The following is a 25,119-nucleotide window of genomic DNA, read 5'->3' as shown; positions in this document are numbered from 1 at the left end:
ATACACTAGGTCTCCATGGCCAGGAAACTCAGGAAATAGTTTGAGGGTGATGTGGATATTTAGTGAAGGTAAGATTAGTCATTTTATTTGTGCATGGAGAACATCTCTGGTTTTCAGTAAATCTGTGTTGAGAGAAGATTGTAAAATTATGTGGGCAGAGAAAACATCACTGTTCCCAGAATGTCTGTGTAGATTTCATATTTATGTCATGCTGTCATCTAAGATTTCATGTGTTTCCTAACAATATTTCACAGACGTCATTCTAAAAATAAAACGTGATGTGTGAAATAGCTTTGGAATTAGGGCTTTAGTTGAAACTAAATGCTATTCAGCTATTTTAAGAATGCTATGTTTTTCAAAAGTCTACCAGTATCCTAAAGTCTAGAATACTGGAGGGTCCTAAAGAAACTGGTGCTGCTTTTTCTCTTTTTTGCTATATATGCGTGTATGGTCAAAGAGCAGATGCTCTTGGAAAATGTTGGTGTTTTCTTCAAGTATTTTGCTGTTTCTGTTGTTATGGTTTTACTTCTCATAATTCTATTTTTGTGTTTTAAAAAGGTTTAAAATATTAAACATTTAAAAATGTGCGTGGACAAAGGTCTATTCTGCACTTCAGTTTTTTAGAGAATAATGCTACAATTGTACTCTGGGATCACAGCTGGCTGTCAAAAGCTGCCTTTTATACTGACTGGCTCTTCACACACTGGAAGTTTTTTCTCAGTTAATATCTAGTAATATCCAGATCCATTAAAAAAATTATATCTTACAATAATGAGAGATGACAAACTGTCAAAGCCAATTTTTGGGCTTTAATTTCAACAAAGCAATTTGAAATGACTGTGGTGACCACACATAACTTTAGCAGCAGCACAACACATAAATAAGATGCCCACTTGTTTCACTTCCCTTTTTGTGTAATAATGATCTTTTAGCTTTTTTCAGAAAAAGGAAACAGTCTCTAGACACACACAAATATACACATTCACAGGGCAAATTATGTCTCATTTTATGAGTACAGATGATTTTTATCCTCATCAAACTTTTTCTCAGATGAAGGCATCTAGAATCATTCACTCATAATTTCAGTTAGGCTTTATGTTCAAATAATTCAGGTGATGCATGCCACAAGTGCCTCAGTATAAGCAACATCCCAATGTGCCAGTGTGTCTCTGCTATGCACATTTTTAGTCCACATATAAAAACAAAACCTTGTCACATTTCACACTTGGTTTTCCTGTAACAATGTATGCATAAAAATTTCACACTTGGTTTTCCTGTAACAATGTATGCATAAAAAAATGCCTATGCCTAAATAAATCGTTTTTCTTCAAGCAAACTAAAAGATCTGTTCAATAGTGTCTGTTCACTGTCTACAAACCTATACCCAAAAAGTTTCATGGTCGGTCCACAAACTTTCTGTACAACTTGAGCCAGTTTGAACGGTATACTAAGCCTCCATTTCTCTACTTGTTCTGAAGAGTTTTTTTGGGTGGAATACACGCCACTTGCCTCGGTTGATGCATGTGTGTTTTTGAGGATCCAATCCCGCGCTTGTGTCGTCATCGGAATCCCTGTAAAATTGTACATTTCTGCTGCTTTCTGCATGGGGTACCTGGCGATATCCTCATAACGTACTAGCATATAACGGTTTTTCAGCCACTTCGGCTGACTCAAGCCCAACTCGGCTGAGATGCGGATATTGTTACAGTTTCCTTCGAGACGTTTGACCTCTTCGTCCTCTATAGGAATGTCTCCATTCACTGCCCAGCTTTTCCAGTTCTGGTACTTACTTGCAAAGGCCACCATCCTTGATGCCAGGATGGCTCGGGGGTCTCTAACCAGCTGAACGAGTTTGATATCTAACCGAAGGTCCTCTACTAGAGAACGAAGTGTGTCTAATTGTCGGACTCGCACTGTTTTGATCACTCTGTGCTGTTTTCCTAAGCAGACCTCGGAAGCCAAGGTCAGATTGAGCGGCCCACATCGTCTCGTCTTGCAGTGGTACCTCTCAAAAACATCTTTTACAACCGGAGAGCAGACTTGCTCCTCGCACAGGGCCTTGCTGGACTCTCTGCGAAACAGGGCAGGGGTGACGTGTTCCTGTGGAGGAGGACTGATGAAGCGTTCCAACATTGAGAAGTTACACAAGAAGAGATGCTGTAGTACATCTCTGTACACCCAAACTGAAGTGCTGGCATTTGTGCCACTCGAGCCAATCAATAGCATCCTTTCCACGTGCCAGAGCGGCTCAAAGAGGTAAAACATATTTCCACCCTGTTGGTTGAAGAACTCTCCCACGAAGGAAGATCCTGTACGAGTGGTAGCCATCAAGAGGATGTGCTTTCGGCCTGCCTGAATGCCGTTCTCAGCATACATGTCCTCTGGATAGGAACTGTTGTCGTCCATTACTACCAGAGCGCTGGAAGCATTGTAGGGCACTGGAGGCTCCGTCTGTGGGGTCCGTCTAAGTGTCAGCTTGTCCGAGACCCTGTACATTTTAAAATGATGTCAAATTTAAAACATTTTAAAAATCCATTTCAATAAATATTTGTATTCTGGGGGGCATATTTTTAGTTAATCCAAAAATTCTCACCTTGAAATAATGTTGTTTTCTTTTTCAATGATGACAAGTGCCACAATGCAGATAATGATGACTGCGTACTTGTTCCTCATTCTCAAATTAACTTTGATTTAGGAAATGCCTCCACAAGACTGCTAATTCGTTGCTGCTGCCAACTGTTTTGGATTCATCTCATGTCAGAACCTGGGTTACATTTCATCTGCAAAAAATCAAGACAGGAGTTTTGGCATCATTTCAACACAGACATAACATTCACTAACAGACCAGCCCTATGTATTGATTCCAAGCGGTGACAGATTTATACTGTTTGGCACAGGAGATTATAAGCAGACACAGACGATTTCAGCTTTGTCGCAAACAAGCAGCCTGCACTGTCATCACCTGTCCAGTAATTCCACTAATGTGGAATGATGAGAGACGATGAGGCCCACAGAACACAGTGTCTCTCTTTGGTAACTGCTTACTGTGGATTCCGATGAATCATCAAAAGTAGTCCTTCTTTAGTATTTACATTGCAATTCAAAAGTTAGTCAAATAAGTTATTTTTGTAATGTTTTTGAAAGAAGTCTCAAAGGCTGCATTTATTTGATCAAAAACAGTAATATTGTGAAATGTTATTAGAATTTAAAATAAATGTTTTCTATTTTGATATATTTAAAAATGTAATTTCTTCCTGTGATGGCAAAGCTATATTTTCTGCAGCCAGTAGTCTTCAGTGTCACATGATCCCTCAGAAATTATTCTAATATAATGATTTAGTTTTAAAGAGTTGTGCTACATAATATTTTTGTGCAAACTGTAATACCTTTTTTCAGTACTCTTAAAATATAAATAAAATATTTGTTTCTTTAAAAAAAGCTTACTGACCCCAAATGTTGAATGGTAGTCTATATTAATTCCTGTAATTATATGTACAGTCATGGCCAAAAATATCGCCACCCTTGATAAATATGATCAAAGAAGGCTGTGAAAATTAATCTGCATTAATCCTTTTGATCTTTTAAAAAAAATAAATCACAAAAATCTAACCTTTCATTGGATAATAAGAATTTAAAATGGGGGAAATATCATTATGAAATAAATGTTTTTCTCTAATCCACATTGGCCACAATTAAACGGCACCCTTTTATTCAATACTTTTTGAAACCTCCATTTGCCAGTTTAACAGCTCAAAATTTTCTCCTATAATACCTGATGAGGTTAGAGAACACCTGACAAGAGATCAGAGACCATTCCTTCATCCAGAGTCACTCCAGATCCTTTAGATTCCCAGCTCCATGACGGTGCTTCTTCTCTTCAGTTCACCTCACTCATTTTCTATAGGGTTCAGGTCAGAGGACTGGAATGGCCATAGCAGAAGCTTGGTTTTGTGCCCAGTGACCCATTTTTTGTGTTGTTTTTGAGGTTTGTGTTTGTATTATTGTATGGTTGGAAGATCCAAACATGGCCCATTATAAGATTTCTAACAGAGTCAGTCACTTATTTATTTTTTTATCTGTTGGTATTTGATAGAATCCATGATGGCATGAGTCTAAACGAGATGTCCAGGACCTCCAGTAGAAATATAGGCCCACAACATGAAAAATACAGCAGTATATTTCATTGTACACATTGGGGTACTTTTTATCCCTGTGTTCACCAAACCCATCTTGAGTGTTTGCTGCTAAAAAGCTCATTTTTTTAGTTTCATCTGACCATAGAAGCCAGTCCCATTTGAAGTTCCAGACGTGTCTGATAACTGAATATGCTGGAGTTTGTTTTGGATGAGCTAGGAGAATTTTTCTTGAAATCCTCCCAAACAACATGTGGTGATGTAGGTGCTGTTTGACAATTTTTTTTTTTAAGGTTTTCTGACCCCGAGACTCAACTATTTTCTGCAATTCTGCAGCTGTGTTCCTTGGAGAGTCTTTAGCCACTCAAACTCTCCTCCTCACCGTGCATTAGGACAATATAGACACACGTCCTCTTCCAGGCAGTTTCGTAACATTTTCTGTTGATTGGAAACTCTTAATTATACCCCTGATGGCGGAAATGGGAATTTTCACAGCTCTAGCTCTTTTCTTAAAGCCACTTCACTAATTTGTGAAGCTCAATTATCTTTTGCTGCCCATCAGAAATATATTCTTTGGTTTTTCTGATTGTGATGGATGATTAAGAGAATATGGGCTTTTTTTCCCTCCTATTTATATTTCTGTGAATCAGGAAGCCATGATTGGATAATTTCATGTTCATAATCACCCTGGAGTGCTCAAAATTGTGAATATGAATGGGAATATACTTCAGAGATATTTTACTCATAAGAATTTCTAGGGGTGCCAATAATTGTGTCCAACGTGTGTTTGAGAAAAACATTTATTTCATAATGATATTTCCCCCCATTTTAAATCCTTATTATCCAATGAAAGGTTATATTTTTGTGAATGTTTTAAATAAAAGATCAAAAGGATTAACAATACAGATTAATTTTCACAGCCTTCTTTGCTCCTATTTACCAAGGGTAAATTTTTGGCCATGACTGTATATATTTTATGAATAATATTTATTGTAAATGTTAAATATTTTAAGTGATAAAATTGTAATAAGAATGAGAATGGAGTGATCTTCAAGCAACATAAAAATAGCTCATAATTTAGCCGCAGAATGGTTCTGCCTCTATAACCCGCAGAGTCAAAAGGAAAGTACATTTCCTATTGCAGCAAGTCTGTAAAGCTTTCATTAAATCTTGGAAGCCATATGGTGTGGGTGGAATTTTGTTTGTTTGACATGGTTTTCATTTTCTGAGAGTTAGGTATACAGTTTGAAATGAACAATTGGGTCAGTGTCTTCTACATTTAGTTTCAAATCATCTGTTGTTTCCTTCCATTTTAGGAAAGCAGACATTAGCTACACTGAAACATTGGTCTGCCCTTTCACCAAGGGTTCATGACCTCTGAATTCCACAAGCCATTTGTTCATTGTAGCCATGTGTTGCAGAGGAAGTTTAGGTTTACCTGTTTAAAGAAACCCTTGTTTTGAGATATAAGGATTTCATCAGATGTTTTCCTTATCAAAGTTATATCACCAGATTCAGAGTAGTTACAGATTTGAATACAGAGGTTTAAATATGCTAATGGCTGTTCCTAAGAAGAGTATTAATGTATGAATAACAGACTCTTTATTAAGCATAAAACGTCTAATATAAAGAAACTGTTTCCTAAGGGAAATGGTATAGGAACAACACCATTACAACACTACAAATATATTGGGCTGTTGTGTTGCAATAAAATCAGTAGCTTTAGGGTATGTTTGACCCCAGATAACCCCACTGAATGGCTTTAAGTAGGTGAGCTGCCATAACCTGACGTAGCTCTATTCAGAGCTGTCGTTTACTAGCAATAACGCATTGTGTTACCTTCACAGCAAGGCAAACAACACCGGTTGACAGGGGTTAATCTGGACCATATCGAGACCACATCTGTACAAATAAGCCTACCAGACCTCTGCCAGACAGCGGCTTTTATGAATGTGACAATTTCCTAAACTGTGCTAAAAACGTAAGTAGAGCCAGTGCAATATTGTAGTTGTAAAATAAGACGTGTACCAGTGGGAAAACTGTCAAATGCCATGCAATTTGTCTGCACAAAGAGTAGCATTTAGGATATGACACAATTTTCAAGCCGTCAAGGAATGATAGTGTGCAGTCTAAGTAAATATAAACCAATTATGTGGGCTTATTATGCCATAGCCGTCAAACTGTCAGGCACGGCGGTTGAGCTGAGATCTTTACATATTCAAAAACCACTGAAGCATTTGACAAATCTGATGATCTGCTCAAGCAGAAACGGACATCACTCTGTTCATCATTCCCATACAAATTACATTAATGGCTTATCTTACAGCATTATAGATGTGTTAGAAAAAAATGCTAGCGGTGTTTGGGCTTATTTTTCATTGTGTAAAAAATACTTTGATTTGATTTGTTCCCCAGAGATGGAAGATACACATCAGTAGCTTGTTAAAATAAACTACAGTGCATCTGATGCTTTCAGACTGGTCTGTGACATATGGTCAATCATTTTAAACCTTTGGGATAGAACCACTTTTTATCCAGGAGTATTACACGGATATAATCTAGTGGCATTTTCTGTCAGAAAACATGACACAGGAAGTGAGTTAGCATGGGTATCAGAGAGGTGTGTGCAGTCTGGGGCCAGGGAGCATGTTTCATCCTTGTGTTTTTGTCTTGTTTCATTACGGAGTGCTTTGCGGTTCAGCAGTGTGTGACGGCACCTTCTGGGAGATAGGCAGTGTTTAGCTTGAGTTCTTCTATATGAGATAAATCCACTATCACCAATGACAGGCTCACTTGTGCTGCCTGGGCCCACGAGTTGCAGCTGCAGCAGCGGTGGAGGAGGGGAACAGGAACAGGGGGTGTAGTTATCATGGGCATATCACAAAATGTAAACCTTAAAGAGACGTGGCACCAAATGGCTTCTCTCTCACACACGCACACGCATAGTAAGGCCATACCATGACTTTCACTTGCTGTTTTGAACTAATCAGTGTGAACTAACAGGAGATTAAGTGTGATGACACCAATCTAATGGCTAATTACTAGGAAATACATGGTAACATGAGTTGCAGTAAAAAAAAAATAACTTTAATTGCTGCATTAAATATTTATATAAATTCAAAGTGGTGGTTAAGTCACAGTAAATACATTCCTTTTTAACCACATTAAATTTCATTAAAGATTAAGAAGATTTGGATGAAAAGGTGGAAGAAACAATGTGTTTTTAGTTTTTGTTTTCAAGAAATATGGACAAATTTAAAAAAGAAATAACTCTATAGTCATGCATATTTTAGATTAGATTACATTTTTGTCCACATCACAGATTTATATGAAGCTGTGATATTTTCTGAAATGACAAAATCCTCAAGTCAACTAACTTTAATTTTATCTCAAGGCTTCATGATTTCTTAATTGTAAGAAGATAGATAGATAGATAGATAGATAGATAGATAGATAGATAGATAGATAGATAGATAGATAGATAGATAGATAGATAGATAGATAGATAGATAGATAAGTGTGAGGTAAACAAAAAGACAGAAAAGATTACTGTTGTAATGTTGCAGTGACTATTTTCAATGTGAGATAAATAAAAGAAAAGAGCAAACTCAAAATATTACAATTGTAATGTTGCAGTGAAAGTATTTACAGATATTTGGCAAAGATGAAAGTTAATACTCTGCGATTGTGGTAAAATAGCTCGATTGAGTGGAATCTTACCTTACAGACTGAACGGGTCTCCAGTAGTTCATCTGGAGCATCCTGGATGATCGCGTCTGGTACACATTGTTCCTGCGCTTATGTGAAGACTCCAAATAACCGCGCGTATGTGAGTGAAAAGGCTAATTACACTATAAAGTTAATATTTGATAATACGGACTTCATACCCTGTTATTTCCACGAACAAAAATAGAGCATTCATTGTTAAGAAAGTTCCAAATTAGACATTTTTGCTGTAACTCATAAGTTGAAGGGTCCTAAAGTTATATCCAGATCCAAAAAAGCCTCTTATTCATTTATCTCCATTTGCGCTTTTCTCCGGTGCAGCATGCTGGAAACGTGTCCATTTCACGGCGGTCTCCAAGTTTGGGCTACCCTTGGATACACGTCACGTGATCAAGCAAGAACACCCCCAGTGTGAGTGTTCACAGGGGCTTTTCTGTTTGAGGAGGGCCCTGGAACAATCCTACGTGCATTCCTGCATCCCCCTTTTGCAGTGGGGAGTCGAGGGGTCTGATCTGAACACGGTGCGTTAGTTCACGGAGACTGAACTCGTACACTCACTGAATGAATAATGAGCAAAACTTGGTTGAAAACTAGGCAAAACTAGTTCGAAATCATGGTTTATTAGGTTACCACATTTATTGTTAAGGTGTAAACCATAAATTATTATGGGATCTTTTTTAAACAGTGCGTATTTCTGTTTATTTATTTATTTATATAGATAAAACAGTGCTGCAATCAGTAATTAGTTTTAATGTAGTAACGTGTGCTGTCCAGATAGATATTGGCAGGCTACTATCTATTTTTTTTTTTCGTGTAAATTTCGTGTCGTTGATGTGATGCTGTAGTGCACCGAATGACCCTTATGGGATCACTAAAATAAACACTGTTGAAGCATAGGTCCAGCGGTGCCACGAGGGAGAGCCTCCAAACGTTCCGCGTTAACGTTTTGTAACCACGTGGGGGCGGTGATGTAGTGTTACTGACCATAACAGAGACTTACAGTGATGGAAACGATCTACTATTTTTAACAAACTACAGTGACATAAAATATTGACATCAAATTCACATTCCCGTCGCTTTTGTTGTCGAATAGCCAAATTATACTGCAGTTGTGGCATATAGGCTATACTAATAGCTACTGCCTTGTTGGGTGTAATCAAAACACTGCCAAAGCCATGTTTGAGGTACTGTTCTTATCTTATTTAAACTGAGGTTATAGCTATTTGTCTCTAATTTTATTTATAGTTTAAAAACAGAACCACGTTTCTTTAGGCATCTCCAATAATATTTTGACGATAAAAAATGATTGGGTTGGAAAACCATGTAAAAGCTTAAACTCTGAGCTAGAATGCATCATATATTTTCAGATGAACTGAAGTTTGAAAGATTAAAATTATCCTAATATGTTTATGACCCAGACATTGCATCCAATCCAAAGTTTATTTGTAATCCAAGAAGTACATTCAAACATGTGGATTGAAGATTTCAGATCTTTATATATTTTAATAGTTACACATTAATATTGAAACTGGGATTTCAGTAGTTAAATTAAGTTAAATTATTAAATTTTAGTTAATTTGTCCAAATAGTTGATGGTCCCAATTTAGGCACATCACACATGAATTCTGAAACTTTATAAATATTGAGATGTTTACATGATGGATTTGAATTTGTTGTTTATTTAGTATGAAATAGTGCTGTTATAATTGAAAATCACTGTAACAAACCTAGAATATCATTTGACGTTTCTTTTCATTGTAAACTTTTTTTCATATCCCATTTTAGCCCATGCCAGGATAATCACAATAAAAGCGATATCTAAGACCTTTTATAGTCACGTCAGAAACAGATTTAAGAAGATGATAAGATTTTGCATAAATGGCAAATCTGTGTGTCATTCAGAGTTTCTATTTTTTCCATATAATCCACACTGCTAACAATATACAAGAAATTTCCAGGGTTAATCCTACGATAAACTGGATTTTTGACCTCCTTTTCTTGTTTCCTCTGATTGTAAAACCAAACAGAAATGCAAACAGTTTCATGTTTTTAAATATTATTTATCAAAATGATCATAATTCTTTATTATTTCATTATATAGAAAAAGCAAGAGCTTTGAAACAATTCTGTTAATCATGAGCATTATCAAGGCAGCATTTTCACAGTCATATAAGGTAATGGATATATCCAGATCTGCCAGAGTCCAGTGCTTTCTGTGGCGTACATGCAGAGACGCTTCTAGTTTGTGTGTCCCTGTAGACTGGCTCTGAGCACTACACGATGATGAAGGATTATTGTAGGTTAATCTGCTTGCCTGCCATCTGCCTGCTCCAAACAAATTAAACCTGAAAGCAAAGCCACACTCACAAATGTAGATGAAGGTAAATTGGCAGGTGTTTCCTTTTCTGATCCGCACAGCTGCTCATCTGAGCAAAAAGTAATACGAAAACAGTTTTAATTCTATATGGCAACTGGATTTTGAAACTTTATTAACGTTTTTGAAGTCAGTAATACACTTTCATCCATCCTTATTTATTTGATATAATTTTTTATTTATAGTTTTGAATGCTAAATTTATGCATATAAATATTTTTCTTCATTCTAATGCTTTCTACTAAATAATCCAAATTAGCTCTTGACCTGGAGAAACTATAGAACCCGACTGTAAAAGATTTTATTGAGCATTAAACTTCTACTCTGAGCATAATTTAATGTTAAAAAGCTCTAATGATAAAGGTCATGAAAGAGTGAGATCGAGGTATTTGCTAATGCTGATGAGTATGAGATTACATAACTTTGTTTTAAATGTGACCTGAACGTGCGCTCTGAAACATAAACTGGATTGTCAAAGAGATTAAGACGATTCATCCGCTAAAAGGCCTGTAAAATGTCTGATGAATGCTTACAAATGTGCTATTTATTTATTTATGTATTCATTCATTCACAAAAAGAAAATTTCAGTTTTACTGTAAAAATTCGGTGACTATTTTCATTATATTTCTTCAGTATTCATTGGTGATTGTTCCTTTGTGACAGAGTTCCAGTATTCTGAATGTGGGATTTCAATAACACTATAACTAAGAAGAGTCTCTAACCCAGGGGTAGGCAACGTCGGTCCTGGAGTGCCGATGTCCTGCAGAGTTTAGCTCCAACCCTGAAAAAAACCTCACCTGCCTGTAGCCCTAGTAATTCTGAAGACCTTGATTAGCTTGTTCAGGTGTGTTTGATTAGGGTTGGAGCTAAACTCTACAGGACAGCGGCACTCCAGGACCGACGTCGCCTACCCCTGCTCTAACCTGTCATATCAGGTCAGGTGTGCTACTCATGAACCCCTCTAGTGGTCATTAGTTGCCGTGCTGCAAAGATGGGCTTCTTAAAATGTGCTCAAGGGTTAAGGCGTGTCATTGGATTAGGCTCTTAGCACCTGCCTTAGCTCTCCTCAATCCGAAATAAACACTCTCAGAAGGACACTGCCGTTGCTCTCTTCTCTAGTGCGCTGTCTGGCCTGCTGTAACTGCTTTGCTTTATTAGGATGAAGAATGATATGGAAATGCAGTTTTCATCAGTTCTTCTGCTAGCACATTTCTGCTTTGGTATGTATTCATCAGCATCTTTGAATACGGATGTGGCTCAGGCGAATAAACATTCCTTTACTTGATTGTGTTACACTGTTGATTAATGTATATAATCTTGAAATCACCTTCTTTGGTCTTTCCGTCTCATTTTCATCACCTTTATTTCTGATTGACAGTAGGAGGTGAGCAAACAGAGACTTCCCTGAAAGAAAACTAATTCTAAATCTATATTTAGATACAAATTAATTTTATAAATGAATTTATATAGTGAAATACCTTTGATAAACCAGGAGATATTGAAGCATTTATGACGTAAAACACCTGTAATCCTAGACAGAGTAGACAGAGATCGTCATTAGTATTATTACATTATGACATGTGTGTTCAGCCTTGTGCCAGAAAAATGACAAATATTGTGATAGGTACAGTTGTTGTAGGCACATGATGTCTTGTACTTATAAGTCTGGTTATGTTACACTATTAATTGTGATATTTTATTGTGATATCTTGTTGTTGTTTACAGCACAGACTGACTACGCACCCTGTTTCTATGACAATGGGCCTAACAGTAATAATGGTAATATGGCACTGTTAAATCTCTCAGAGGATACTCCAAAAGGTATGGTAAAAGTTTTGTACCATCTGATTATATTAATATCACCTGTTGATGTCACTCTAGCTAGGTGTAAACGGTATTAACATGGCGACAGCTGGTTTCCAAAGACCATGTGTCTTGAGCTTGATGCAGGGTGGTGATTTTGCCCTTTGACTTTGGTTGTTGGTATTGTCAAAGGCCCAATGACCATGCAATAGTTCAAAGGTTATTTTAGATTATTTTACATCTTCTTGAGGTCCCCTTGTGGGGCCCCAGGCCCTAATTGAGAACCACTGCTGTAAAGGTTGTTTTGACTGGTGTGAATTATAAAAGCACAGAAATAACTACTTACAAATGTAAATTACAGGAACACAGATATATGTTCTTAATGGAACTGACCCAGAAGGCCAGCCAGTAAAGTATGGAATGACCTTTCAACCCGGATCCAAAGAATATTTCCGTGTTCATCCCAAATCTGGAACAGTAACTCTAATAGAGGAACTCGACAGAGAGGTAAATTTCAAAACGTGGAACATTTTAAATGTGCTGAGAATACAGTGACGCTACATCTTTTTATTTTCACAGGCACAAGATGAGATTGAAGTCTTTGTCAGTATCTCAGATGGCCTTAATAAAGTAAGCATTGTTGATTTATGAGTCTTATCCGTTGTATGTTATGAGTGTTGTAGAGATCTTTCTGATGCTCCTTGTGTGTTGTCAGGTAGCTGAAAAGGTTTCAGTTTTTGTCATGGATGCCAATGATGAGAGACCACAGTTTCAGAGCATGCCTTCGATTGTAGATGTGCCAGAGGTGAGGAATTGTCTCGTTTTTTTTTTTTTTTTTTTTTTTTTCAATTATACTTTATTACATCATTTAGGTTCCATTTAAATATGTTTTCGAAACTACCTGGCCATCAAAAATGGTTTTGATTTGAATGTGATATGTATAAACAGGCTTGTTTGAAAACTTTAAATGTGTGTGTGCACAGAACTCTACATCTGGGAGTAGCATCTACAAAGTGCAGGCAGTGGACAGAGACACCGGCTCAGGGGGATCAGTCACTTACTTCCTCCAGGTAACTTCTGGCATCCAGTTGAGAGATAAAATCTGAACTTTCTTTTCCATCCCTTATGCAGAGTTTCATTAGAATCTCTGTTTGTTCTTAAATCCAGAGCAGTGAACCGAGCCCAAAATTTGCCATTGACCATCATAGTGGCGTGCTGCGGATAAAACCAGGTGAAAACCTCGATTATGAGAAATCCCGCACACATTTCATCACTGTGGTGGCAAAGGTGAGACTGCGTGATTTTGTTCTCCTTATTTTACCGGTTCAAGCATAGTTATTCATTTCCAGCGTACAATTCCAACTGATCTTCATTTTAATGCTTAGGCTATTATTATTTCTTGCCTCCTAATGAAATAGGAAATAACACTAACTTTTGTTTTCAGGATGGAGGTGGCATTTACAAGGGCAAGCAACAAGTGATGTCATCGTCTGCCTCTTTGACAATAAATGTGATTGACACTCAAGACACTCCCCCTGTGTTTGTTGGGACTCCTTACTTTGGTTATGTGTATGAGGTCTCCTCGCCTGTGAGCATCCATCGTAACACACTTCAGAATGATTTAACATGATTGAAGTCAATCTGCTGCTTAAACATAAATGTTAATGTATGTCATTTACAAATACAGTAAAACAGGAATATTGTGTATTAAAATATCTAGTTTAGTATATTTTAAAATGTAATTTAATCTGCTGAATTTTAAGCAGCCATTACTGCAGTCTTCAGAAATCATTCTAATATGCTGATCTGGTGCTTAAGAAACATGTCGTAGACGTAGATGTTGTCCACTTTACAGTTTGAACCTGCTAAAATATTTGTGCAGCAGCACAGATGTCTCATTCTGTCTGAGCAGCATGCAGCTTAAATCAGCTGAAAAAGACTCTACTGAGCTATTGCACACATGCTGTAAGGACAGGATATCTTATCCCCTACCAAATATCAAGAAAAATTACAGATGTTGTCTAGAATACATTTAAATATCTTCTTCTTAACTATTTGCTAATGTAACCCTGTCACTTTTTGAACAAATGCAAAGCTTTCTCAGATTCAGGTTTTTACCAAAAATCAAACTATGCAAACTTTACTGCTCCTTAAGGTCTAATTTTGTCTACAGGGATCTGAGATATTTACAGTTTTTGCCAAAGATGGAGACATGGATAATCCAAATCCAATCATATATTCAATAGAATCTGGTATGTATTATTGTATTATGTGAAAATGCATTTGTTGTGCACATCTTTTGATGTCTGGAAAGGAATTTCATTACGATGTTTCAACTCCACACCATTTGTCAAAACAACAAATTCTCAATCAATTTATTCAGGAGCAGATGGGGTTTTTGCCATCAATAAAACCAGTGGATGTATCACTCTGAAGGTGTACCCAGCAGACCTGAGGAGAGAAATCTTTAACATTAAAGTCAAGGTAAAATCTTCAGCTTCTATTTTTATCTGGCATCAGATGTTTGGTCACTAGACATTGCTGTCCCCAATTTTAGTTTTAGGAATAAGCCAATTACTAAAATCTATCTCTGTCCATGCTATTTACTGTAGCTATCTAAAACGTGTGCATCCTCATTACAAGAGTATGGCAAGCCAATTAATATAACATGGATTTTTGAAACTGTTGGTTTAGTATAAATGAATTTAGTATTAGTTATAAATAATCAACAATGTCTTCCTTTTTCAGGCTTCAGAGGTCAGTCCAGAAGTAAAACGCTTGGACTTTGCAGTCACCACAGTGACCATTCGGGTAGTGGATCTGAACAACCATCCACCCACATTCTTTGGAGAAAATGGACCACAGAACGTGTTTGAGTTAACTATGTATGAACATCCTCCAGAGGGAGAGTTCCTGAGGGGCTTGAAAATTACAGTCAATGACTCCGACCAGGTGTGTAGCATTTTTTTTTTCTTTTCAGCAGTAGGTTACAGGCTTGTCATAGCTAAAATAAGTGCATGCAGATTTATAAACATTAGAAAGAAAATCTGTCTATCTGTTCCTTTCTTTAAAATAATTTAATAAAAGCTTGAATTGAGTTGCAGTAATTTTGTAGTACAGATCAACCATTATTTAAAAATCAACAAGGCGCCATTAGTTTATTGCATTACTTCCATGAGCAGGGTTCAGTTATAATAAACATTGTGATTTATGTTACGTAAATGACAGGATGGCACCCAAACAAGCAGTTGATCTCTTTTAAGCTTTTGTCATATTATGCAATATTTTTAGTTATTCAGCATTTAGTCACATTGGAATGCAGAATTCCTTCCACACAATAAGATCACATGGGTGAGCACAACTGCCGAAATGATTATCCTGATCATTATTGTTTGCCATTCCTTTAAAATAGTTTTGACTCATGCCAACTCCGTATTCTTAATAGTTCTCTATATTAGCCCTGCATGAGAGTTTTGTGTTTATGCTGTACGTTTTCAGGGATCAAATGCAAAATTTCACCTCAGACTGGTGGGCCCAGGCCGCATGTTACGAGTGGTCCCTCAAACCGTCCTGAATGAAGCCCAAGTCACTGTCCTGGTAGAGGATTCTGCTGCAATGGATTTTGAGAAATCACAATTCCTGACATTTAAGGTAAGTTTACCTAAATTAAATCAAAATAATTTCCTTAATCATGTATAGGGACACAAATAGGACACAAATGGCCTAAGAACCAGCACAATTATAAATATAGAAGTATTAATCAGTGTTCAGTGATATGTTACCAGTTGCAGAAATATATTATACTCATTGTTTGCAGCTTCTCGCTGTAGAGGTTGACACCCCTGAGAGATTCAGTGCCACGGCAGACATAATCATTCATCTGCTAGACACCAATGATAATGCTCCCAAATTCTCCTCTGATTTCTACATCGCCCGGATTCCAGAAAATTCACCCGGAGGATCCAGTGTTGTGTCTGTGACAGTGAGTACAGAACACTCTAGACATTATAAGCACAAAAAGATTAACATGGTTGTCATCCTCTCCAGACTGTTCTCTGTTGTGAAAAAAAGACGCATTATACGCATTATTAATCTAAATATAACATTTGAGGGGTTGGATCAGAATCCAAAATCATGCTCAGTATGTGAATGCTTGCTAAACAGTCTATTAAGTAGTAAGCTGCCAGATGGCTATCATTTTCATTCAGTTGTGTAACACTAAAGCCCCAGATTTGAGCTTTAATAGACAAAAATATAATGATGTGGTCATATTATTATAGCATTCAGGTGGCAATAACATCACATCTCTTTTTTGTGTCAAAATAATGAACAAATTGGTAATAGTTTTTGTCTTGTTCAACAAAACTACAGTATGATACTGATCATGCTAAAATGTCTTATTTTTTATTTACATTTTATATGCACAAATACATTATAGTGAATGTAGTTGTATTGCCTAAAAACAATCTAAAAGCAATATCTAAAAACAATAGAAGGCCTTAATGGATAAAAGCACTACTGTTCAAAAGATTTATTCAGAAAAGATTCATTACATGTATTAAATGTGACAGTACTACTGCTAATATATGAAGAGTTCATTTGCTAAAACAGATAACTCCGTTTTTAACAATTTTCAAAAATCATTTCATTGTGGATTCCAATTAATCTCAATCAAACTGTAGTCTGGTTATTTTGATTAGGTTAAAAAATTACTACAAAATACAGCTAACTAACACAATAAAACACTATAAAAACATGATAACATTATAAAAAAACATGAATTTTGAAAGTTATCTGTTTTTGCAAATAAACTCTTCGTATATACTAATATATATATATATATATATATATATATATATATATATATATATATATATGCAGGTATGATGCTAAACTCATCTCTGTCATATCAGGGTCTAGACATCTGGCACTCCACCTTTCATCAGTGGATAGAGAGATTGAACTCTATTGAGATAAACCCTCTCCCTGTGTAAGCAGGCACTTGCCACATGGGAGTTAGCCTCTTTCCGGACTACAGTCTGTTAAATGACCTGACGGATTTTGACCTTGGACATAAGAACATGCTTCAACCATGAGTACAAGGCAAATAATGATGTAGTCTGATTAACAAATCCCACATCGCTCCTAATGTTCTGCCTTTTGGCTCAAAATGTCATCTGTTCGGTTACGTAGATGTTGGCCTTACAGTTATGTGTGGGAACAGATGCCAGTGGATGACGTTTGCTCCTTGTGCTCTTTTCAGGCCACAGATCCTGATTCTGGTCTTTGGGGTGTGGTCAAATACTCCATCTATGGCTCAGGAGCGGACCTGTGAGTACCCTGCCCTCATTGCATGTTTATTTCCCTTTTGTTTTCAGAGTGTGTGTGGTCTTTTTAAAGGCTAGAGTGCTGTAGAAATCCTATTGATTCAACGCCAGTCGACTGGAATAAGCCACATGAAAAAACAGTCGCTTATGCAACATCATTAATGCCAAAACACTGACTATTTAGTGAGTGGGAGAACAGGAGGGATGTAAGCTCATCCCAATTCATCACACACAGCCTACAGATACTAAAGCTAGACAGAATTCAACTTCCAATAACTTTTCATGTTGTTGTAAGACTAGCTGTAAGGACTTGCTGTACCCAAGAGGATCCGATTTTCTTTTCTTTTATTAGATACCAAAGTCACCGCACAAATAGTTGAAATAGCCTTGCCGTCTTGGAACAGGGTTCAGTCCTCCCGCTGTTCTAGGCTCCTAATTTAATAAATCCACCTCAAGCTTCCTAAACCCAGAGACAGATTCATGATCTCTGATAGTAGCATTCTTCTTATTTTATAGAGCATAAACACATAAATTCAAACCATATGAATGTATAATTGATGGTTTGCTGGCATAACATGCATGTTCAATCTTTGTCCTGCTGTTTGAATTTAATGTCTTGCACTCTTGAATAATGTATTAACTCTCTCATTGGAAAGGCTGAGTGAGGATGGGATCTTTTCTGTTTTGTTTCTGCCCGACAGACCACAGTCTGTTAATACCAGCTTGTTTCATTTTATTTAACTGACAAAAACTCTAAACTGTCAGCATGCTGCCTTCTATTCATTACAGTTTCTTTCAACATATTTTATGTCATCTTCAGTATTTATATAATATCTAATGAACAGCATACTTCAGCAAATGACACCAACATTTATCTTTAAAAAATCAGTAGTAGAACAACAAAACTGAATTTCTGAAGCACCGCAAACAAAGAGTTAACTGGCCCCTCTTGGTTAATCCACTAATGGGATTTGGGCAGGAAATAGACTGTTCTCCTGCTCATGTAACAGCCTCACTTAAAGGTGCAGCATATCTTTTCTGCACCAAAAATAATTAAATATGAAAATAATAAAAAACTGTAACAAGACAGATTTTCCAAAAACTCCTCCATCTTTCATTGTTTTGACAAACAGATAGTCCAAGCTACTTTCGTCTAAGATAATATTAGTTGCCATCATTGCTGTGTTGGGCTGGTGAAACAGAGCATACACTATTGTTTGGGGTAGAGGTCTACTGCGAGACCCGACCAGATTTCTTGCGTTGCGGTAACTCTGGTATAATTTGAACGGGAGCGGGCGGTCTAAAAATATCCCCTTCCCGACTCCTTTCAGAACAGCATATCTGCCTTTACTTATTGACCACTCAGGACTATTATGCACACGCTGCACGCATGGACCAGCTTTCTGCGTCATGCATTTTATTCGCAAGGTCTGTGTGCGCAGCATTTGCATAACGGTCCTCGGAGCGGGCTGTACCGAATAAGGATGGCAGAGCAAAGTGTGGATGCGCTCAACATGGACTGGAAAATGGTCAGTTTCACCCACTCACTAATTCACTCACTCACTCACTCACTCACTCACTCACTCACTCATTCACTCACCCACCCACTCACTCACTCTCTCACCCACCCACTCACTCACTCACTCACTCACTCACTCATTCACTCACCCACCCACTCACTCACTCTCTCACCCACCTACTCACTCACTCACCCATTCACTCACTCACTCACTCACTCACTCACTCGCCCATTCACTCACTCGCCCATTCACTCACTCACTCACCTACTCATTCACTCACCCACTCACTCACTCATTCACTCACTCACTCACTCACTCGCCCATTCTCTCACTCGCCCATTCACTCACTCACCCATTCACTCACTCACTCACCTTCTCATTCACTCACCCACTCACTCACTCACTCACTCACTCATTCACTCACTCACTCATTCACTCACTCGCCCATTCACTCACTCGCCCATTCACTCACTCGCCCATTCACTCACTCGCCCATTCACTCACTCGCCCATTCACTCACTCGCCCATTCACCCACTCACTCATTCACCCACTCACTCATTCACCCACTCACTCATTCACTCACTCATTCATTCATTCACTCACTCACTCACTCACTCACTCACTCACTCACTCAATGCATTTCTGCATTTGGTAATGCCATAAAATTTGGTTTAATTTGTTGGAATTTGGTGCTCTAATGTTTTGATAGTAATCACAGTGCAGTAAGAAATGTTCCTCTGTTTCCAGCTCTTTCTGCGAGCACAGTGAACACAGTCTCTGTTCTCGTGGCTGCCATCTTTGTCTGTGCCATCCTCTCTCTATAGCCAGAAAGTGATCACTCAGTCTGTACTTCGTTGGTGTCTTTCTTAATTTGTGATCTTTTACACAGCTCAGGTATTCTACTGGTTTGTAGTCTCTTTTCAGGTGTAAATACTGCTCCATCTTCTTTTGTATTTTAGTGGCATCTTTCCAATAGGCGATGTAGTTTTGTTTTTGTAATTGTGTGATTTGGTTGGGCCTGATTGTGCTGTGCTGGTTTGGGTGTAGTGTGAGTACCAGCTGTAAAAGTGCACTCTTCTGCAGGTTCTGCTCCTGCCACTGCAGGGCTTCAGCCTGGTAAGAGCTCGGATCACTGTATTTCAGGTGCTGGTGGAATTTCACAGCTCTCTTTTGAATATTAATTAATAGTGGATATTGTCCTAATTCAGCTCTGCACGAGTTGTTTGTGGTTGCTCTGTTAACTTTTAAGATGTTTTCTAGAAGTTTCCTGTTGATCTGATTTTTAGTCCCAGATAGGTGTATTCATGGGTGTGTTGGAGGACCTGGTTTCCTGCTCTGAAAGTGTATTTATTTTCCTTACACCTGGGTCTCTTTTGAAAAATCATTATTTTGATTTTTTTTATTCATTTTAAGAGCCCATGTTTGACTCAATGTCTCTATGATGTCGAGGAGCTGTTGTAGTCCCTCTGTTTTTAACAGAATGACTAAATCATCTGCAAAGAGGAGACATTTGATTTCTGATTCAGTTAGGGTTGGCCCGGGGGTAGTCGAATTGTTTCATACTTTGGCTAAATCCAAAATAAAGGTAGTTGACTGCAGACCTCTGTATATCTGTACTCACTGTACTCAGTTTTCTTTCTTCTCTTTCTTTTCTTTTCTTTAGAGGCAGTTGTATGACCTTTTGGGCCACTCTCAGCTAGCTGTCCTCTTCCTGTTTTTCTTGGTTAATTTAAAATCTTCTCTCAAGTAATATTGGTTGTAGGAAGTCTTTCTACTCTTCAATTCATCAAAACTGAATGTCTGTCTTATCTTAAAACAACATTTAAGGATAAAACAATCAGGAGCTCATTTTCTTGCTGCTGCTCTCACGGAATTCCTCTCCTCTCTCTTTCTCTCACTCTTTCACTCACTCACTCATTGACTCTCTCATTCACTCTTTCACTCACTCATTCATTCTTTCACTCATTCACTCTCACTCATTCACTCACTCACTCTTTCGCTCATTCACTCTCTCATTCATTCATTCATTCATTCACTCACTCTTTCACTAATTCATTCATTCACTCCATCACTCTTTCACTCATTCATTCACTCACTCACAGAGGGCATTGATGATTTTATTTAGCAAGGTTGCATGAAATTTATTAAGCGTTTCACATTGTTAACAAAAGATTTTTATTCCAAATAAATGCAGTTTTTTACAACACTGATAATAAGAAATGTCTCTTGAGCACCAAATCAGCATATTAGAATGATTTCTGAAGGATTGTGTGATGCTGAAGACTGAAGTAATAGACGCTGATCTCAAGAATAAATTACATTTTAAAATATGTTTATAGGAAAGAGCTGTTTAAAATTATATAATGTTTCACACCAGTAGTTTTTACTGTACTTTTTGATCAAATAAATTCAGCCTTTCAAACACATACCAACCATAAACTTTTGAACAGTAGTGTATAGACAATTTCATCCTGTTGACAATAAGTATAAATAACAGTTTTCAAATAGATAGAGTACCAGTGACTCATTTATATTGTGTTCTGAAAGCTTTAAATCATGTTAACATCTCCCTGAACAACAAGCTCTGTGTAATCCCGGTTTTCCCTATAGAACTCATAGCCACAGCCATATCACCCTGCTGCCCAAGACCGGTTGCCCACTGAAGCTAAGCAGGGTTGAGCCTGGTCAGTACCTGGATGAGAGACCTCCGGTGAAAACTTGGTTGCTGTTGGAAGAGGTGTTAGTGAGGCCAGCAGGGGGTGCTCACCCTGTGGTCTGTGTGGGTCCTAACGCCCCAGTATAGTGACGGGGACACTATACTGTCAAAAAGCACCGTCTTTCGGATGAGACATTAAACCGAGGTCCTGACTCTCTGTGGTCATCAAAAATCCCATGGCACTTCTCGTAAAGAGTAGGGGTGTAACCCCGGTGTCCTGGCCAAATTCCCTCTACTGGCCCTTGTCTATCATGGCCTCCTAATAATCCCCATCCACTTGATTGACTCAATGACTCTCTCTCCTCTCCACCTGTAGCTGGTGTGTGGTGAACGTACTGGCTCCGTTATAGTGTGGTTGCCGTCGCATCATCCAAGTGGATGCTGCACACTGGTGGTGGTAGAGGAGAGACCCCCCCACATGATTGTAAAGCGCTTTGGGTGTACAGCAATACACAAAGCGCTATATAAATGCATCATTCATTCATTCATTCATTCAACTCATTTCCTGTTTTATATTTTTCCGCAGGTTTTTCATTCAGCCTAATTCTGGAATCATCTACACTCAGCCCTGGGCCAGTCTGGATGCTGAGGTCAAATCCAAGTATAACTTTTATGTGAAAGCCGAAGACACTGACGGAAAATACAGCCTTGCAGAAGTCTTTGTCACCATTATGGACCTCAATGACCATTCACCAGCATTCAATGAAAACTCTCTAGAGAAGACAATGGTGATTGGTGCACCAGTGAAAATAGAGGTTAGCTATATTTGTTGTATTGTATCTTCTGTTTGTTCTTCTAATAGAACACTTGTCAGTTGACTGTGTTTGATTATTTGTAGGCGATTGATGAAGACGCAGAAGAGCCCAATAATATAATTGAATACTCCATCATGAAGTCTGACCCAGATAACATATTTGACATTGATGCAGACACAGGAGAAATAAAGCTGAAGTCGTACATCAAGTCCATGGACATAGTCCAGAATATCAGCAATCACAAAGACTGTACCTGGTCTGTGGTTGTTCAGGCCAAAGACAGAGGTTCACCATCTTTCAGCACCACCACGGTGGTAAAGATTGACATCACAGAAGCGGTAAGTGGGTCTTTATTAATGATTTTTTTCTGAGAATTCTATTAATTTAAAATATGAAAGTATTTATTGCATATAAGAACATATGGTTGCTTTTCAAAACAACTCAAGAGGCCTTTTCATTTATGCATTTTCACAGTCACGTAATTGCACACGAAAAGCTATCAGAATATAAATAAATCTCTTAAATGCATAGAAGAAAAATACAACTGAATCATGCTGTATTGTAAGCAAACCTCATATCAAATCTAGTATAAGTTTTCTGTTATTCTGTGCTTTACAGATCAAATCCAGAATGATTTCATACTTCTTGAGTCTGAGAACTCGGCCCTGGACTGTTTTCCGTATTTGTTTGAGCACTGTAGTACTCGCCATCTGTCTGACCATTTTCATATCCACCATAATTTTCTGGAAATCTGTGAAAAAGTCCCGGGTCCAGCCAAGGGGCAAGATCAGAAAGATTATTAGGAGGCCCTGACCATCAGCCACTTTGACACCGTCACCAATACTTAGCATTCTTCTTTTTTTGTTCCATCCTTACATGATTTTACTGTTAAAGGCAAGTAAAAAGTCTGTAAAAGAGTACACAAGCACAGTTAACAACTATTATTTTGCTCTTATGTGACTCCAAACAATAGCCCATTTATCCGTTTAGTCTACATCATACAGTAGATATTTTTGAGATGATAAAAATGAGGCTGCATGGTCATAATTCTGGGTGCCTCATTCAACTCTTCTGATCTTGTCTTACTGTGCAACCAGACTCTGTTTTAACATTCAAATCCATTTAGTCTTTAACAGAACTTATAAATCGCCAAATTAGTATCCAACGAATCAATTATCAATCTGTTCTCAGCTTTTGAGATGCCATGCAGTGTTTTCTAACCCATACAGTATACTGACTCTACATACATGTGATGCAAGTATGCTGTGTTGACTGCTGTTGGCCTCTCTGGGAGTTAAGATGTTTATTTGCCTCACTTTTACCATGTGTCTCTGACCAAACAGCGAGAAACCTATAGTACATCATCCTTGAGTCCTATGGACTTGATTTCTCTTTGTGCTCTTTTACAGACTCAACACAAGGGACCTTTGACGTCCTTTTTATTGAAAAGTAGGGAAAATCCCATGCAATTCCTAGGCTTGGTCAGTGGTGTCATTATAATCATGGTTTTTGTGACCGTCTTCATCTCTACTGTTATATACGTGAGAAATGTCAAGTCCAACAAGATCCTACCCTCCCGTCGTATCATACGAAGAAAGCGTAAACCCCGGAGACAAGACGACTTTCAGCAACCGTTCAGAGAGGAACGTTGTGGAGGTAAGTTTAGAAATGAGGATCTGGAGATCCCTACAGCAGACAATATCAACTGCAACAATAACGTCAAAGGATGTTCTCATCGAGCCCCTCCGTCGCCTCCTAACGCCCCCTTCATGCCCCCGCCGTTGCCAAGTCACTATAGACACGGTGACCGGGAGTGGACGGTACCTACAGTTTCTGCCTCAGTGGCCTCCAAGACAAAGAAAAGATCTCATAGGAGTAAAGACAATCCTGTCAACACAGCACTGGTTTCTGAACTCAAACTTAGACTGGAGCAGATAAACATGGCAAACCGATACTGATGAAATGCATGTATATAAATAACAGTGTTCAGTGGAGAGAAGACGTGTCCCTCTGCCAATTCTATGTCATGTTTCTTCTGACTGAAGAAGATTTCAGGCAAGATTTGAGCAAGGACAAGATAACAGCAGGCCAGCTCTGGAAGCTTCTTTTCTAATGCGTGAAGAGTTTAGCTGGGATTTGCAGGTTGAACCTAGTGGAAATGAGGGAAAGTGTCACTAGCCAAGACTAACACACTGCTAATGCTAGGACTCTGTGTACTGCCCTCTTCTGGATGGAAAAAAATTGGTTCATGTTTACTCTATTTATGATGGGGGTTTTTTTTGGGGGGGGGGGGGGGGTTTCTTGAACTGTGGATAAGTGGCAAGGACTGCGAGTCTTCATTCTTCAAAATCATGTAGTACTTACTATATGGTTTTTTAAAAGTTTTTCAAAAATACAATAGTGTCGCTGAGGCCAGTAAATAAATGCATTCTGGGTCTCATAATATCTTTTGGACCTTGAACAAACACTTACAATGCAAATTCTGAACATTAATTTGCTGGTTTATTTGATAAATGATTTTGACTGATGGACCCCTGAAAATCACAAACAGTCGCAATATTATATAATGATTTGAGTAAATAGTTATCTTCCTGTCCTTCAGTGAGGAAAACCAGTTATGTTATCAATTTGTGCAATTTTTCATCAATTTAATTTACCTTGTCAGTGTTCATGCAGTTCAGAATTAAATGTCAAATAATTGTTGAAGTGATCTGTTTATATTCAACCTTTTGTAAATAAATTGATATTTAATTCAAATGTATTGT

At 37.9% G+C, this 25,119-nt stretch overlaps 2 protein-coding genes across 5 annotated transcripts; one reads left to right on the top strand and one right to left on the bottom strand.

Annotated features, from left to right (window-relative positions):
* Positions 1 to 435: 435 nt before the first annotated feature.
* LOC306882034 (carbohydrate sulfotransferase 3-like) lies at positions 436 to 8,226 on the bottom strand. Its single transcript, XM_079436466.1, has 4 exons — positions 7,854 to 8,226; positions 2,594 to 2,780; positions 1,264 to 2,488; positions 436 to 1,224 (listed from the first exon to the last, which is right to left on the bottom strand). Exons 2-3 carry the CDS (start codon positions 2,671 to 2,673, stop codon positions 1,309 to 1,311), a joined length of 1,260 nt encoding a protein of 419 aa, XP_079292592.1. The 5' UTR covers positions 2,674 to 2,780; positions 7,854 to 8,226; the 3' UTR covers positions 436 to 1,224; positions 1,264 to 1,308.
* Positions 8,227 to 11,291: 3,065 nt separating this feature from the next.
* On the top strand, positions 11,292 to 25,109 carry LOC306882032 (cadherin-related family member 1a). 4 transcript variants are annotated; one of them, XM_079436462.1, is made up of 17 exons: positions 11,292 to 11,456; positions 11,958 to 12,053; positions 12,397 to 12,542; positions 12,615 to 12,665; positions 12,751 to 12,840; positions 13,019 to 13,105; positions 13,203 to 13,322; positions 13,480 to 13,623; positions 14,209 to 14,287; positions 14,419 to 14,519; positions 14,784 to 14,987; positions 15,534 to 15,686; positions 15,853 to 16,017; positions 17,299 to 17,366; positions 22,126 to 22,354; positions 22,438 to 22,692; positions 23,764 to 25,108. In XM_079436462.1, exons 2-17 carry the CDS (start codon positions 12,017 to 12,019, stop codon positions 24,310 to 24,312), a joined length of 2,478 nt encoding a protein of 825 aa, XP_079292588.1. In that variant the 5' UTR covers positions 11,292 to 11,456; positions 11,958 to 12,016; the 3' UTR covers positions 24,313 to 25,108. The 4 variants fall into 4 exon arrangements, with proteins under 4 accessions (XP_079292588.1, XP_079292590.1, XP_079292587.1 ...); XM_079436464.1 differs by having other exon boundaries at positions 22,973 to 25,108; XM_079436461.1 differs by having other exon boundaries at positions 11,306 to 11,452; positions 23,764 to 25,109.
* Positions 25,110 to 25,119: the final 10 nt, after the last annotated feature.

Source organism: Barbus barbus, assembly GCF_936440315.1.
Source record: "Barbus barbus genome assembly, chromosome: 16".
Taxonomy (NCBI): Eukaryota; Metazoa; Chordata; class Actinopteri; order Cypriniformes; family Cyprinidae; genus Barbus; species Barbus barbus.
The sequence above is the reverse complement of the archived record's forward strand: the minus strand, read 5'-3'. Positions and strand labels throughout refer to the sequence as shown.